The sequence below is a fragment of the Rutilus rutilus genome, assembly GCF_951802725.1.
Source record: "Rutilus rutilus genome assembly, chromosome: 20".
In the NCBI taxonomy this organism is placed as follows: Eukaryota; Metazoa; Chordata; class Actinopteri; order Cypriniformes; family Leuciscidae; genus Rutilus; species Rutilus rutilus.
In genome coordinates, this window is record NC_140225.1 from 31146113 (window position 1) to 31163976 (window position 17864).

The window sequence follows — 17864 nt, forward strand, 5'->3', positions numbered from 1 at the left end:
AAGGGCTTTGAGATGTAAAAACTGTAACCAGAAACATTTGCTCTGTTGCCCCAAGTCTCATAACTAACTAACAGTGACACTTCTTAGCCTGCAGTGTGAATGCAGAACAGCACAAACCCACGTCTCGGCTGTCATAAGCCCCATCCCTCCGTAATTCCGCCCGCGGCCCGTTTTATCTTTCGGCCCGTATGGACTTTCTGTCCCAGCGCGTGGGCATCATTCCCACCTCTCCACGTTCTGCCGTGTTTGGGAAGACTGACTGACACGTCGCTAAGCTGCACCTGCCTATTCTTTCCGCTCGCGGTGGTCTTCGGCGCTGAGAAACTGTTTGTCCGCTGTCTCAGTGCCAGTGCCGCCCCGTTCCTTTGCCAGTCTTGTGATGCGATTGGCTCTTAACATCCTCGGGCCTGAAACGGGTTCCAGCTCTTCTCATCTAGCTCTCTCCAGAGAACTTGCTGAGGAGGAGAAGACGGCAAAGTTTATGCACTCGCTGTCAGAGCTCTTCATTTGGGCCTTTGGAGATATTGGACTTAGCAGCACTTTCAGTCAAAAACATTTATCTCCATCTACAGAAACTCCGAGCTTAAACACCCTGCCTTGGCTTTTAACAGATTTACTGTATGATTTAGCCGCTTTTACACCAAGATCTTCAAAACCTACATCACTGAATTAGGCCTTTAGGGGGAAAACCTGCTTATTGTTGCTGTTACAAGTTTCTTTGTGCTTTGAACATTAATAGGAAATAACCTTGGCTTGCATCTCAAGAACGCAATTATGAGAAATACAGTTTTGATTAGATTGCTGACATTATAAATATCTCAATGTGCCCTAAGGCTTTAATTAGTAGTTTTAATTATAATGTTCGGGGTGTTCCCATTGTAATGAAATCCCCAGCCCCACAGATATTACATTTCACACTTTACATTTCAGAATTCATATTTGTCTTACGACATTGTGTATCAAGTTGAGCTGTTCGCTTGTTCTTAAAGGAAGGGTTCACCAAAAAATTACAATTATTTAATCATTTACTTGCCTTATTTTGTTCAAAATATTTGTTATAATTAGTTATTTTTCTGTGGAACACAAAATAAGACTTTTTGAAGAAAGTGGGCTGTCCTTTTTTTAAACGACTTCAGCTGTCAAGCTCCAAAAAGGACCAAAAATATCATAAAAGTAGACCATATCACTTGTGGCACAAGTTGCTTTGTGTGACGGAGAAGGCTGAATGTAAAAATATACTGCATTTCGTTATTCTGTGAAAATCTTGAGTACTGCAAAAACTACTGGAGAAATTGTGTTATTTAAAGACCCCCTGTGGTGTTTATATCTATGTGTGTGTGTTTTTAATATGCTTTAAGACAAACCATGTGCAAATTCATAAGTCAACGCCATTGCTAAGTATTTTCTCTTTAAAAACTGCAGTGAAAAAAAGACTGTTTCAAAAACGCGGCTTGAAACCGCCGGTGTTTCTGAAGTCACAGAATACCTTGTAACCAATCAGATCACGAGGGGGGCGGGCTTTAGCATATCATTAGCTGAAGCAGGAGAGTCTCAGGAGATGCCAGAGACATTTTTTCTGTTGATATGAAAAATCAGGTAGATTTAGCAATATAGTGGGTGTATGATGTATATTACGATGTTATGATGAACTATATGCCTTTCTCCAGTGACGTTCTGAGTTGTTCAAAGCGTTTCTGACGCTTGTTCAAAGGCAGACTGAGATGGCGATATACTAAATGCGTATACTAAATGAAGCAAGGGTGTAGAGTTATATTCAAGCTATTTTAAGGCATGAAGACATTTTTTTCACAGGAAATAAAACATTTAAATATGTCATTTTGGTAATCAAAGTTTTCAGTTTTAAGACATACAATTATTAAAGTCAATAGTGAATAGTGCAATAGTGAAGTTAAAGTAATGTAGCCTTGATAAATCTCAGAAGACGAATAGGACTTCCAGGATATGAAATTGCTCTGTGTGTCTCTCTCCAGTTTTGTTTAGATGTTTGCACTGGCACAGCCCACATAATAATACCTCATGTGAATTATCCGGTAATCATTGGCTGCGCGTCGAAAGGTCAGCTGCAAACAGGGTCAGCTTTGAACATCGCATTACAATGCTTCACCTGCTTTCAACACGGTGTCAGGGGTGATGCTGAGGCTTCATGCTTCACTCCACACACTTCAACACACCGATACAACACTGACACAAATCACATTAGAAGCCCTCTATAGTTGGGATTAAAGACTATTTATTATTTGGATGTTAGTAATATTTTTTACTTTGAGAAGGAATGAATGTGTTCCTGCCACTTTCCGCAAATAGGACGCAAAATACATCCTGAAAAAATTAAAAAATATATATTTCAATGGGGTTTGCGATTTTTGCGACAGAGTTAACAAAATTTGAATTGTGGTGTAATGTTATAGCAATAAACTCTACATGAACATGAAAGTTAAATTGACAAATTAATGTAAAAAATAAACATGTTAATAAATTACATTAAAATAAAAAAATAAAAACAGCCAGAATGCGTAACAGAGCAGCACGTACAGATGGTGGACAACCAGAATGAGACTTTTACCGCCGCCGTTCCCGCGGCGGCAAAATTGGGATGTGTATTTGCTGCCTTTTACCGCTGAGTGGCGCTGTAATCACAGACTTTGAAAAGTGTCAGTTTATTCTCTTTATGACGTAATCTGCCGCGGCAGTAATCTGAGCTGAGAGGCCACAGATAAATTCAAGATAAATATTGTGGTTAAACGAATTCAAATTCATTAAATTTAAACAAAGTAGACACGTTAAAATTTTGTGCCCAGTTTTTCTATAATTTAGAAAGGCTATGTCAATAGGTTACTTGTCATTTACTTACATAAAATTAAAACATTTTCAGGACTTGCAGTTACTAACCGATGTTAGTCGGTTTAAGCATTCTTTGTTATATTCAGAATTAAATAGGCTTACATGTTGTTATGATTATCAATTGAATTATTTAATAAATAATCAACCACAATGCCTATTACTGCCGCAGCAAAAATAAACCAGTCGAATTTCAAAGTCGTTCGCGAAATGACTAGGCTATACCGGGTGGCGCAAGTGACAGGGCAAAACAGCAGCAACTGCGGCATTTTAAAAGGTAAGTTTCCTATCTGTTTATTTAAAAAAAAAAAAAAAAAAAAAAATGGCGCAAGATCTTGTAAAAAAAAAAAAACGTTTTTCATTATTTGAACAAAAATGAGACTGATTGAATATGTAAAAATATAAACAAACAAAGCAGAGAATAAAACAAACTTTTAGGGAAAAAATATAGGCCTATTATGCTACAACAGAATTGTATGTAATATATGTAAAAAATATGTAAAAATACATTTAAAATCCCGAACAAACAGAAGTAGACTAAGGCTATTCAGACGATAGCTCTGTGGTCAATGCATTAACCTCTCCCTCTCGGAGCTTCAAACGATCTGAGATCGAATCTCAGTGTAGCTGACAGTGTTTATGTTATTCCGTTCTTGATGCTTAAATATGCATCTGTTTATTAAAGTCAATCGTCTTGTTTAATTGTCAATTGTACATTACAACATAAATTTGCAACATTCCAGTTGAGCCGCTGCAAAGACGACACATCTGATGAAGGAAGACTGTCAGCCGATTGCACCAGAAAATGAAGAACACACACTGGAACGTTAGGCCATATCGCAACGAGTGAATCGTGGCCGAGTGGTTGAACTTACGTTATGATCATTTAGATGACACGGGTTCGAATCCCGAACTAACTTGGACTACTGATATTTTTATATTAGCCTAATGCGTTTAAACGACAAACAATAAAATCAGAACCAGTATTCTGTTGCGTTCATGGTTTCAGTGGCAGTAACAAATAGCTTTTGTTCCTTCAAAGATACAACATGCCTTGCTGAATTCACCTTACAATAAAACGAGGTGGGTCGCGAATTAAAGAGCTCTGTATCTGCTAAATTGAAATTGTGTGTGGAAAACCTTTAAATACAATCAATAAAACTACAATATATAATTTAATAAGATATATGGCCTACTGTACGTAGGCTATGGACTTTTGGAGATTTTGAGATTAATCCTTAAAAGAATGTTGCCTTTGCCTGCTCATCAGGCTGGCTCCGACACTCTCCATATGAAAGACGGAACATTAACACCTCTGTCCTGCACCCCCACGATAAAGCAACTATTGCCTTCTCCAAACCCCCCACAGGCTAGCTGAGTTTGCAAAACAAAACAAAGAGTTTGCCACTCGTCATGGTGTGCCAAAACACTTAATTATAAACTTCAATATTTCATTCAAAACAATCTCAAAACGCTTTGTGACATTTTGAAAAGCCGTGGATGCATTACTGCCACTGGAACCATGAACGCAACAGAATACTTCTGATTTTATTGTTTGTCGTTTAAACGCATTAATGCATTAATAGGCTAATATAAAAAGTATTACTACTCCATGTTAGTTCGGGATTCGAACCCGTGTCATCTAAATGATCGTAACGTAAGTTCAACCACTCGGCCACGATTCACTCGTTGCGACATGGCCTAATGTTCCAGTGTGTGTTCGCTCACACGCTCTTCATTCAAATGAACGCGCCGCCGCGTTTGTCCAACACTAATTCAACATGCCAGAATAAAACCTGGCTTTAGAACAATGCATAGCGCCACTCGTCGTGGTGTGCCAAAAAAATTACAATAATTTAGTTTCATTTATTTCAGTGTTAATGTTTGAGTTAAAAAAAAAAATCCTCTACAAATTAAATTAACACAAAGTCGGCTATAAGAGTCCTTTATAGGCTACGTAAAAAAGCAAAGGGCTTACAGTCTTAACATTTAGGCTACTTTGCTTAAATTCGATACATTTATTTTCAGTAGGGCCTAATAAATTTGTAGGGATGTAATTTCAGTATGCTTTACCAACGCTATGTATTCAATTAAAGTTCCAAGAGGTCTGGTCTCTATATTTCCTTCCCAGCTGACACTAATATGCAAGTGCACAGCAAAATTCTATTCTAAAAAAAAGTCTATAGGCCTACTATACTGCCTGAATTTAAATAAGTAAGAGAAGCAAATATAACAGACACTAATCATGGAGGCGCCCGCGCGGTCACTTGCATTGCACGTCAGCTGGAGCGCATCTCATCCTCCTAACTTAACGAAACTCAGCGTATGCCTCACACAGACATGATAAATACATCAAATACACAAAGCTTGAAATGTCTTCAAACGAAATAATTCAAAACGAAAAGAAAAAGGCTACTCTCTGATTGTCTATATGTGCATCTCTCTCTAGGTGCATTCACTACAAATATGGCGATCGTCAACTTCATCTTTGCAGTCGACACTGTCAGAAAACACTAGTTTATTGATAAAAATCAATGCACGCATCACTGGATTTACAAATACACATCTTGCTTGTTGCACGCACACATTTCGAAAAAACGAAATATTATGTTGAAATAACATTATTATTAATAATACATCTTTTAGAATATTTGATTAAATGCTGATTGTTGCGCTTTTTCAATTTAATAAAATTAAAACTTTAATTGTGATAATTAAAATAATTGAAAATGAAATATTTAGTGGCCAAGTTTAGCTAATTTATTATATAGGCTATTATATGCCTATTGCCTATATTAAGTAGGTCATATTAAGACAAGGCATGTATTAGTTATTTTAGCTGTTATGAGAAAAATAAATCTAACGAAATCTAAAATCTAAATCTAATAAATAAAATAAAAAAATAAATCTAACACCAATTCAACATGCCAGAATAAAACCTGATTTTTGAACAATGCGTAACGCCACTCGGCCTGGTGTGCCAAAACACTACATTTTAAACTTCAATGTTTAATTCAAAACAATCTCAAAACGCGTTGTGACATTTTTTAAAATCAGTAGCCTAGCCTATATACATTAAGGGCATTGAAACCAGGATCTTAACTAAAACGCGTTCCGCGTAATCTCTCAAAAATTATGCCACACTACTCCATGTATTTTTTTTTAAGGACTGCTTTTGAAATCACTATAAATTACTATGCAATTGTATCGCTCACGAGAGCTCTTCATTAATCTAATTCCTCAATAGAATAGTAAAAATATTCCGCGTCATTGCTCCTAATATCGTCTCTATTTTTAACTTTTGATTCAATTTTTCAGTTCTACAATTGATTCTATCTTCGGTTCTATTCTGTTGTAGCCTAATAGGCCTATTTATATATATGAAAAATATGCCTATTAGGCTTAGGGTTTTATATTTAACCCACTTACATTTTAAAATGCGGCAATTGCTGCTGTTTTGCACAATGTCCCTTTGCGCCACCTGGCGGTCATTTCGGGAACGACTTTGAAATGCGGCTGGTTTATTTTCGCCGCGGTGATTTTGGTAATAGGCATTTTGGTTGTCCACCATCTGTAACATGGCTTCATATTTATCCTCAGTTAAGCTGCACTCTGACTAGTTTATGGTCAATTATTGGTTTGTTTACAGTGTTCAGTGAATCATTCTCAGTCATTTTTATATTCTCAAGACAAACTTTGGGGTCAGTAAGATGTTTAGGTCTTATGTTGAAGAAAGCTGCATTTACTTGATCAAAAATACAGTAAAAACAGTAATGTTGTGAAATAATTTTACAATTTAAAATAACTAGTTTCTGTTTTATTATATTTTACACTTTAATTTATTTCTGTGATGCAAAGCTGAATTTTCAGCAGCCATTATTCACGTCTTCAGTGTCAAAATCATTACAATATGCTGATTTGGCGTTCAACATGTCATATTATAACATTTCATATTTCATATTAGTAGTAGTATTAGTATTATTACTGAAGTGTGGAAGTATTTTTTCAGGATTATTTGATAGAGAACAGCATTTATGAGAACAGCATTTATTTGAAATATAATGAAATCGCATTATGAAATAAATGTTTTTCTCCAAAACACGTTGGCCACATATATTGGCACCCTTTTATTAAATACTTTTTGCAATCTCCTTTTCCCAGGATAACAGCTCTGAGTTTTCTCCTATAATGCTGGATGAGTTTGGAGAACACCTGACGAGAGATCAGAGATCAACATTTTTGTGTTGATTTTGAGTTTGTTTTGGATCGTTGGCCTGATGGAAGATCCAACCACGGCCCATTATAAGATTTCTAGCAGAAGTCGTCAGGTTTTGATTTTTTTATCTGTTGATATTTGATAGAATCCACGATATCATGTATCTGAACAAGATGTCCAGGACCTCTGGCAGACAAAAATGCCCACAACATTAAAGATCTAACAGTTTATTAAATTGTACACATGGATTACTTTTTATCCTTGTGTGCACCAAACCCATCTAGCGTGTTTGCTGCCAAGAGCTCTTTTTTTAGTTTCATCTGACCACAGATCCCTGTGCCGTTTGAAGATCCAGTCGTGTCTGACCACTGAATATGCTGGAGTGTGTTTTTGGAGGAGCGAGGAGGATTTTTCTTGAAACCCTCCCAAACAACATGTGGGGATGTAGGGGTTGTTTGATATATATTTTTTAGGCTTTCTAACCCCCAAGACTCAAGTAATCTCTGCCATTCTCCATCTGTGATCCTTGAAGAGTCTTTGGCCACTCAATCTTTCCTCCTCACCGTGCATTAAGACAATATAGACACACGTCCTCTTCCAGGCAGATTCGTAACATCTTTAGTTGATTGGAAATTCTTAATTATTGCCCTGATGGTCAGAATGCGGATTTTCAATTCTTTCTTAGTCACTTTCTATTTTGTGAAGTTCAACAATCTTTTGCTGCACATCAGAACTATATTCTTTGGTTTTACTCATTGTGATGGAAGATTAAGGGAATTTGGCCTTTGTGTTTCCTCATATTTAAACTCCTGTGAAACAAGAAGTCATAACTAGACAATGTCATGTTCCTAGTCACCCTGGTGTGCTAAAAAAAAGGTAAATATTAATGGGAATATACTTCAGAGATATTTTACTCGTAAAAAATTCTAGGGGTGCCAATAATTGTGGCCGACGTGTTTTGGAGAAAAGCATTTATTTTTATAATGTGATATATGGATTGGATGGATGGATAGATTTTAGTACTTTAAAAAGTCACATGACATACTGTATTTGTGTAATGTGCCTAAAGTCTAGTGTATGGTTAAACCAAAGATGGTTTCTTATATAAGCCAAGATTTGATGTCACTGTGATTAGTTCTCTGTTTCCTGAGTATTTGCTGTGTGTGATTCAACTCTGTTTTCTCTGGATGTGTGCCATGTTTGTGTTTTCATTGACTTCAAATGTCTATAATTGAGTGTGGTGAACGCAAGCGCAGTCGACCAATCAGGCGCCGTGACTCGGGTCTGTGTGTGTATCAGATGTGTCTCTGCTGGATACAGGAAGTAGAATCCTCACAGCTGGCTCACACACACAGCCCTCTTTGTTAAACACTAATGTAATTAAGGCTTTGTGGGACTGCGATGTTGATTCTCCTCCATGGAGGAAAAACAACCGTCCTGAGAGGGTGGGGAGGTGAGACTGATGTGAACAATGTGGGAGGTGTGTTGTTGAATAATTCATCTGCGTTTTTCTCATTAATCATTTACACTCTCAGTGGCGTACGCGTGTGTGTGTGTGCGCGCGCGTTTGTTTTGAGCCGACGCGTCGGGGGTCTGTGTGACCTTTCCTTGCTGTCTCTAAGCAGGTGTCTTCGTGTAATCTCCGGGCTCCTCCACCACGGCACGCATTTCATCCCTCCTTCCCTTCTCCTCCTCCCGCTCCCCCTGTGGGCGAGTAATGATTTTCTTAACCTTTTCTCTTGCTTATTAAGGGCCCTGTCAGAATGTTTAAATGCTTATGCTAATCAGGCACGGTCGGAGTCAGGCGGGGTGGGGTGGGGGAGACGTTTTCCCAAAACAATTATGGATGGAGAGAGTGTCTTAATCTGGCAGAAGGACAAGGAAGAGTGTGAGACGGAGGTGGCAGGTATAAAGAACACGGTCTGATGCTGGTGGTTTTTAAAGGGATAGTCCACTCTAAAAAAAATACTTGTTTTATATGTATTATCTATAATTATTTAACCTGCATTGTTATTTTTCAGTAGATACTTACAAAAAGGCCATTTTGGAATTTTTACGCAGCACTTTGTATGTTTTTTTTTGGGTTGTTTTAGGAGCAACTCTCAATGTATGTAAAAGAGCTATATAAAGATTCTTCAAAAAGTCGCTGTTTCAAGAGAAAAAACAGATTGGAATGACATGAGATTAAGTAAATAATGACAGAATTTTCACTTTTTTGGTGAACTACTTCCTTAAAGGAATAGTTTCTTTCTTCTGCTGAACACAAAAGATGATATTTTGAAGAATGTCTGTAATCAGAAAGTTGATGGACCCCATTGACTTCAATAGTATTTCAATGGGGTCCATCAACTGTCTGATTACAGACATTCTTCAGAATATCATCTTTTGTGTTCAGCAGAAGAAAGGAAAGAACAACAACTTAAGGATGAGGAAATGAGGATATAATTTTCATTTTTAAGTGAACTATTCCTTTAAGGCAATTAAGGCGAAAAAAGTGTCTGTGGCGACATTTCTGCTAAATGTTTTTGGTTAAAATTTGGTTTGTATGTTTCACAACACTTTCAAAGTGAAATGTCCAGTTAGAGGCACTAAAAGTGTGTTCATTTTATCAGAAACAGGTGAACGTGAATCTGGTTGTTGGTGGTTGTACGTTTCGCAGCAGTTAAGAAATTAAATGTCTGGTAAGTGGCACTAAGGTTAATGCTGTATTGTAATCAAAAATATTGTGCCACCTACACTAAACTCTGCCATAAACCTAACCGATAATGTTAACAAAAGCAAACTTGAGATATAAACGCATTTTCTTAATCAACCGTGCCATTTTAACTTGCTTCTACAAGTATTTGAGCTCTTTTATCATGGTTTGTGTTTCATGGGACTCGTATTCGAGTGCTCTGCATCACAAGTGCAATGTTAGTTACCTAACATTTCTATGTCAGAAAAACCAAATCCATGATTTAGAAATCATGCACTATGGTAAGACTGTTTTGAGGTCTTTATTAATCGATAATCTGACCACTAGTGTTCATTTCAGCTGGTAGGTATAAAGGGGTTTTTTTTTCAGTCAGCCAATGTTCAAAGTTTTTGATCCGTTTCTCTTTGCGTTAAACTGCCCTTCTGTCTTTTGACCCTTCTTTCTATCTTACTCTATATTCCTCATCACATTCCTACCCTTTACTTGTCGTCCAATTACCATAGTCGTCCTCATCTTCCTGTGACTGATGTCCATCATCTCTGTGATGTTGTGTGTGTTGTCTGTAGGGGCCGTGCTGCTGGGATGACGTCCTTCTCCCTAACAGGATTCATGGAGTATGTCAGTCACAAGACTGTGATGGCACACTAGCGGTGAGACAGCAACAATTTTGTCATATGATTATATTAATTATTCTATTGCCACTTTCTTGAATAAAAAAAACACACCTTAAAACTGGCTGGGAGACCAGCAAAACCAGCCTAAACCAGCTAAAACTGGCTGGGAGACCAGCAAAACCAGCCTAAACCAGCTAAAACAGATTGGTTTATTATCCTTCCCCTGGGTCATTTTGACCCGAAACAAATATTTGTAGAAAATTGAGTGTTCATTAGAGGGGTCCAAAATCCTAGGACTTTTGTCACACTTGAACCACGAATACACAAAAAAAATTCGTTTTGTGGTTGAAATAAAAAAAAGTAACAAATCCTTACCTCTTGTGTCAATTTGACCCCCATAGGAATGAATGGAATGCAAGGAATGCAAGGAATGTACACAAACAAAACCCTAAAAATGCAAAGAAATTCTAACCAAAAATACTAAAACTTTACCTAAAAAAAATACTTTATTATGTATACATGTATATCTGAATGCATACTGAAGAGAAATGACTTTAGGACCAAGAGGAAGAGTGCATTTGCTCCAAATAGATCTATAAGGCTATCTAGTGGCAAGATTCATGAAATAACATGTTATATTTTCTTTTTTTCCACAAGAGGTTGGCAAAGACACCCAATGTAAGATATTTTGAGCTGAATTAAAAGGGTTATGCATGAAATTGTGATTTATTTTGAATTTGTGAAAGAGTGTGAGGAATGTGCTTAAATTACTAAATTACTAGGCTATTTATTTATTATTAATTGATCAAATCTAGTAATTTAAAGGTAAAAAAATAAAAAAAATAATAATTAAATAAGCTTTCTGGACCAAAAAAAAAAAAGTATAATTTTAGGGCTTCGGGTCATTTTGACCCATGAGGGAAAGATATGTTACAAAGTGCAAGGGAAGGATGAGGGTTAAGACAGGAAATTGTGGTGAGAGATGGAGGAAATGGACGTTGCCTTGGCTGGATTCACACCTGAAATTCTCTTCTGGTGTCTTGAGTAAATGTGTTTACAGCTAGTCCACACTTTTTATCATTACATTGTAAGTCACTTACATTTGACTAAGCATGCTACATCAGATTGTACTAATTTTAGAAAGCCATTTTCAATGAGGAATAATATTTATTGTGCCTTTTTGTCTGTCTAGTGCTGTAAGTGCTTGACAGACAAAGAGGACCATCCACTTGTTGCACTAAATTGGTAGCTTTAACTCAGCTTGATCCAGTAATGCTACCCGCATGCCGTGGGGTTGTTTTAGTCTGTTAGTGGGGGTTTGCAGGACATGATTGCATCTGGTTTGTGCTTCTTGTAGGAGTTTTACCTGAAATGTGCTGCCCACCCCACCGATGATCATGACACTTCAGCAGCGCTGGACTTGATAATGCCCAACACACGCAGAGTGCCCTGCATCGCCTGCACCGACATTGTGTGAGTTGCTCTCGGTTTTTCCATGCGTCTCTAAACCCATCATAGAGGTCGAAATGAGTCTCTTAGGCTGCACAGCTAAGAGCCAATCTGACAGTTCATTACAACATTAATCTCAGCGTGTCCCAAACAGGCGTGATGTGAGAAACCAACAAACGATAAAAGCTTTTGTCCTAACCAGCCACGATTACAAAACATTTAGTTTTTGCTTGGTTTCTATTAGGGAATCGATTAAAACCTGTAAATAAACCCTGAAACCATAAATATATTAACACAATGAATCCCTGAATTAATGCGGACACAAACACACACACACACACACACACAAAAGTGTAGAAACAGTTTTCACTCAGAAATTGCCAGTAAATTGCTGAAATAATTACAAAGAAATGGCAAGTAGCATATCGGATTAAATGGGAAATGTTTAAGTAGAAAGACTACAAGTGCATTTTCTTGTAAAACGTACTCTGGTAATATTCGATTTTTTAAATATTTTTATATACGTTTCATTATTTAAATAATCATTTAAATAATATTGGTTTATAGGCATATTTTTAACTTGAGGCTTGCAGATTATTTCGATTGATGCATATTGGAATGTGCCACAGTTATAAATCCCAGTTATTTCTGTTTTGTCTTGTTATTCTGCTTAGCTCTGCCTACAATACAAACTCATCACTGCTTTGAAACTTTGTCAAGCTACAAGCTATTATTGAAAGTAGTTAAACTACAGTCAAAGTTCCCTTTTGAAAAAGTACTCTTGTGAAAAAGAATATACTTTTAAAAGAATACTTATTGTGGAAATAAGACAGACATGGGGTATTCCCCATGAATAAAGGCTGGCTGGCAGCAGTGGGCTCCGGGATGGCATCCGGCAGCTAACCTGTGCTGGTGATGGGAACTGTTAGGTGATCATGGGTAGGATTACACACTCCTAAAGAAGACCTGTTAGTTAATACCTGCAGGCACCAACATTGTGCTTTAAATTGCTGGAAACGGTCTATAGGGACATCTCGATAGGGTAATTCGACCAATAGTCGATGGTTTCCCACCATCATTATATGGGCGGAGGAAACTTCTCACTAGTATCCGACCAGAAGAAGGTCAATGGCCATTCAATGGAGCTTTGGCCCATTAAGGCCTTTGAGACCTAGCACTGCTAACTCCTTTGGCAGCATCCGGTTTCTCTCTCAGATGTACTGGCATTGCCTCTCCTCTGATCGAGAGGGACCCGGACGAGAGAAGCCCTTGAGAAGAGTTAAGTCCCTGATATACTTCAAGCGAAATTGAAGAACAAACTGATGTGATGTCATTTCGAACAAAATCAATCCAAAACAAAGTTTCTTATGGAGTTCGTTTTGGGAGTTCGATACAGCGGTTTCCGGAAAAGGTCGCTCCGGCTGCTAAACACCTTTGTATACATTGGTCCGTCGTGGTCAGACGTCTGCTAGTAAAAACATACTGAAGAGAAATTTAAGTTGTACTTCTGATGAGACACTGACACTGTTTTTCATGTTCAATACTTTGAAGCTGCTTAATTTTAAGCAATTTATTGTGTAAAGTTCTAGGCTTTATATAAATAAATGTGACGTGACTTTACTTGAGTGCAGAATTCTGCAGAGCTCATGCAAACACTTTATATTTTGTGCATTTATTTTGTTTTTGAGAGAAAAGAGTGCAGCACATATTTACATATTAACCGTCGCTCTCAGCAGAGTTGGCGGCATCGGATGTCCGCCTACAGTATATCACTGATCGCATATTTTGAACTTCGTTTTACCCCTAAGCGAAGAACATAAAAGAACTTCGCCGTGTGAGTATATCAGGCCTTTAAGACCACACAAGGTAGCTTAAACTGTCCTGGCGCTGACAAAAGTCCACTTGTCCTGACCACTTCTCCTGCAGAAGAAACTTGTGGCTGCATATGGCATATGAGATAGTTACCAGTGATAAGCCAGAGCAATGGGGATGTGGTGATCATTCTAGAGTGGGCGGGGCCAAGCCCATGTTGAGCTACCGCCCACTTTAAGTCATGCAGCCCCTGACCAATAAGGAGCTTCCACTCAGCACAGCATTACCAGAATGGGTGTACTAGTGCGGTTTGTGTTCTACTTCACCCAAAAAGTCAACATAAATTTTTTTTTTACCCACTTTAAGGTGCAGTGTGTGATTTATTTATTTTTATTTTATTTATTTTTGCGACATCTAGTGGTGAGGTTACGAATTGCAACCAACAGAAGTTATGGTGGCCGACAGGAGATGTCGTCATCTGAGACAGCAGAGAGTATGAGGTTTCTTTACCAAGATAAATGAAGAAATTATATTTACTTAATTATTCAGTTAAACGATATGTTATTGCGAATATTATTGTTACTTGTTCATCATTGTGTCAGTGCTTTATTCACTGACTTTAGCTGAAGCTTCCTTGCACGAAGAACAACATAGTGACGAAACGCATTTGTCCGTTTAGGGCCACCGTAGAAACATGTCGATGTAAGGGGATCCGCGGTATATGTAGATAGAAATGGCTCATTCTAAGGTAATAAAAACAACGGTTCATTAAGTAAGGTCTTTATACACCACTGAAAAGTTATGTATATGATATTGCATTTCTGTCAACAGATGCTCCTAAATATTACACAATGCACCTTTAAGTACTTATGTATATGTCATTTCATAAGTACTTCTCTACCCCTGGTTTCACAAAAAAAAACTTAGGCCAGGCCAAGACTAAAATGTATGTTGTTTTAACTGAAAGCAAATTGCACCGGCATATCTTAAAATATATCAGTGCCATTGTTTTGTCTCACGATGCACATCAGTAAGGTTTTTTTCTTCTTTCCAAGGCACGTTTATAAAAGCTACTTGAATGTCCTAATTGAACTAAGGCCTAATCCTGGCTCTGTCTGTAAAAGCAGGACTTATTGTTTTTGAATTAAGATTTCAATGTGCTGTTAGGTTTAAGTGTATGGTAAACTAAAATATACTTTGATGTCATTTCTATTGAAACTTGTCTATCAAGTATTTAAATATATTTGTAATTATAGTTGCAGTTTAATACATTTAAAATAAAATAGCTTTAAAAGTAATATTAGGCCAAACAATTAATGCTGTTGTTAATAGGCACCTGGTTAGCACACTGTGTAAGACCAAAGTTCCTTTAAGACACATCATTTCACTCGGCGGCCATCTTTAAAACGCCTCTCGGTCATGCAAGTGCAGCTCCTATCTCTCTGAATGGGGAAACATCAAATTTTCCAAAACTGTTCGCCAAGCTTACGATTAAATATTTGAAATCACCACTGAAATCTGACAACAACTCACAAAAGTCTCATAAATCTTGTTTCTAAATGCTTGAATCGTGACAAAAAAATGCATTTTTCAGACTGGACCAAGCTAATGCCCAATCACAGTCATAAGCGCTCGTCTCAGAACACTGACTGTTTCTATAGGAACCGAAGCTTCTAACGGCAGCTGCAGTGACGCGATGACTTTACCAGTCAATGATTGGCTCTTTTCTTATGAGGGCGGGACTGATTCCGCCATATTGGGCGTTGCACTTCCTCCCATTCATAATAATAATACGAGTGCACCTTCTTTCTGTATATAAAGTCTTAGTAATGGTGCTTTCAAGTCCTCCTGGGAAGTTCGTACGTACGAGGTGGGAAGTCGTGCTTATAACGGCATGTGCGTTCAAGTCACTTTCGTCGGAGCAAAATGGCGGAGTACTTTCTCTTAATTAATTACACAAAAATACAGTAAGATTCTTAAACTCTTGTTCTAGAAAATGAAGAACAAAGAAATGTGCATCAGGTGTACTTTGTATTTTTATGTTTTTAATTAATTTATGAAGCCACTGCCAACACATTGTTACATGTTGCATTGTTATATTATAATACTATCATATTCTGTGTTGGCGATTAGCTAACTGCGCTGTTAATAGAAAAGCCTGACAATATCACAGCTAAATACCTTTACGTATTGTGTATTCCGCCATGTTAATCACTGACACGCCCCCAACTCGTAAAGATCGGAGCTTAGAGAAAATCCCGAGCTCCCCACTGGTATTTACGACATTGTGGTGGCGTTCAAGTGCGTTCAACTCGTAAATACGATCTATACGAGATGACTTGAACGCACCATAAGACTCACTTATAGACCATTAGACTGATCAAATTACAAAGCAACAGACAACAACCAGAAAGGAAAAATAACTTTCTAAACAAGGCAAGTTTGACAGGGCAGTTTGGAGACTTTCTGATTGATCCAGCAGTCAGAAAAGATGAAATGCCTGCAACACATTGGACAGGTAAACTAAAAGTTGATACAAACATTCTGAACGGTAAGCTTTCTGTACTCTGCAACCTACGTACACCTCCTGCTGTGCCGCCCTTCAATCAACAGTGGCCATTTTTTCAGAAAGAGTGAGCGCTAAGTGTGTCCTGCCAATGAAGGTCAGCTATTAGCGGGGCGGTCCCGCGTAGACGCTCTACCTGCTGCTCTCGCGTGGAGGGCGCTCGAGCGCCTGGAGGAACCAGACAATGAAGCCCAATCACCAACAACCACCATTCAAATCAAGGACTGATTGAAGTAGTGCCGCAATTACCTTCCTGAGTAGGGCTTTGTTTTCCCACCGTCCTCCATTCCACTCGTCTTCCTCCTCACAGATCTCCTCCGTTTGTTTAAAAGGGCATCGACAAGGACGCGGCCAGGCTCTTACAATAGAAGCGGGAGAGCCGGGTCAGAGAGGTGGAACACTGTGTTAGCAAGTCGACTTCCAGTCAAGTGAGTCTGGGTTTGCGAGTGAAGGGGGAGGACTGGAGAAATGGAAAGAAAACTACACTAAAGTAACAAGGGTATTTGAGGTTTTCCGAATGTTTTGAACAAGCAACATATCTAAACAAGCTCTCTACCCGCCCCCGTTCTCCCAGCAGCCCTCTCCTCATCAGTGCTCTTCTCCAGGGAATCTCATGAAAACTGTACGGATCATATTGCACACCAAAAACTCAACAACTTCTCTGCCCTTGACAAGTTTTTCCAGCAACCCATGTTTTCACTGCTATACCGTTGGGGGCGCTGTTACGCATCTTCTGAAATTACAAGCAAAGAAAAAAGATCTGCGTAAACCAGGAACGGATAGAAGATTGCTTATGCCGTTATCATCAGACATTCAACAACATAGAAATCAAAACTGCCTAACGTTACAGAATGAGATGTCGGACCCATAAAGAAGTAACGACTGTGAAGCTTTGAGGTGTTGATGGACGTGATCCACTCAATGTATGTTTTGATCATCGTTCTGAATCCGATACTTTTGACAAAAACATGATTTTCTCCGATTTTTGTTAGATTTTTGAAAAAAGATTTTACGAAACATTCACATTCAAGTATTAATAAAGACTGAATGAAGCAAGAATAAAGTGTTTTTATGTTTATTTTTGTATTGTTGTTTAAAAGCAGAGGCTTTGTTCTTTCTTTTTTGGCCATAAAAAAATGATGGAGGATGTATGGATAATCAAGTGAACTTTAGTTGCTTCAATCCAGTGAATGTTCATCTTGAAATATTACATGCATACAATATAAAATGTATTCTTATGTTAACTTTATAAAGGTCATCAAAGATTTCACATCAAAAAGACATGTGAACCATGACATGAAGGTGGACGTTTTTACTAAAAGTCATTTTACTTAGTAAAATTACTAAGTATAATTACTTAGTATAATTCAAATTAAATTACAATTTTAAAATTAAAATAAAAAGTATAATTTTTTACTAAGTTTTTGAAAAGTATAAAGTATAAATCAGACGACAGGATGCATGTAGTAGATTCTGTAAAACAGGTTTTTCAGCAGTTTTGATCATGTTGATCATTTAGAGGCCTGAGACATTTGTGTATCAAATATGAAAGCTTTGTAGGGTTTAGTATAAAAATAATCAGAATTGGTATCGGAAAATTCCCTCACTGACCATCTCTGCCTAACATCCGAAGTATGTTCTGATTGGCTGTGA

At 37.8% G+C, this 17864-nt stretch overlaps 1 protein-coding gene across 1 annotated transcript in view; it reads left to right on the forward strand.

Annotated features, from left to right (window-relative positions):
* prkn (parkin RBR E3 ubiquitin protein ligase) overlaps window positions 1-17864 on the forward strand; it is a 164366-nt gene that overhangs the window by 76571 nt on the left and 69931 nt on the right. Inside the window, exons 5-6 of the mRNA XM_084391429.1 lie at window positions 10337-10420; window positions 11742-11857. Coding sequence (XP_084247555.1) covers window positions 10337-10420; window positions 11742-11857 — 200 coding nt within the window. The remainder of the gene's footprint in view (window positions 1-10336; window positions 10421-11741; window positions 11858-17864) is intronic.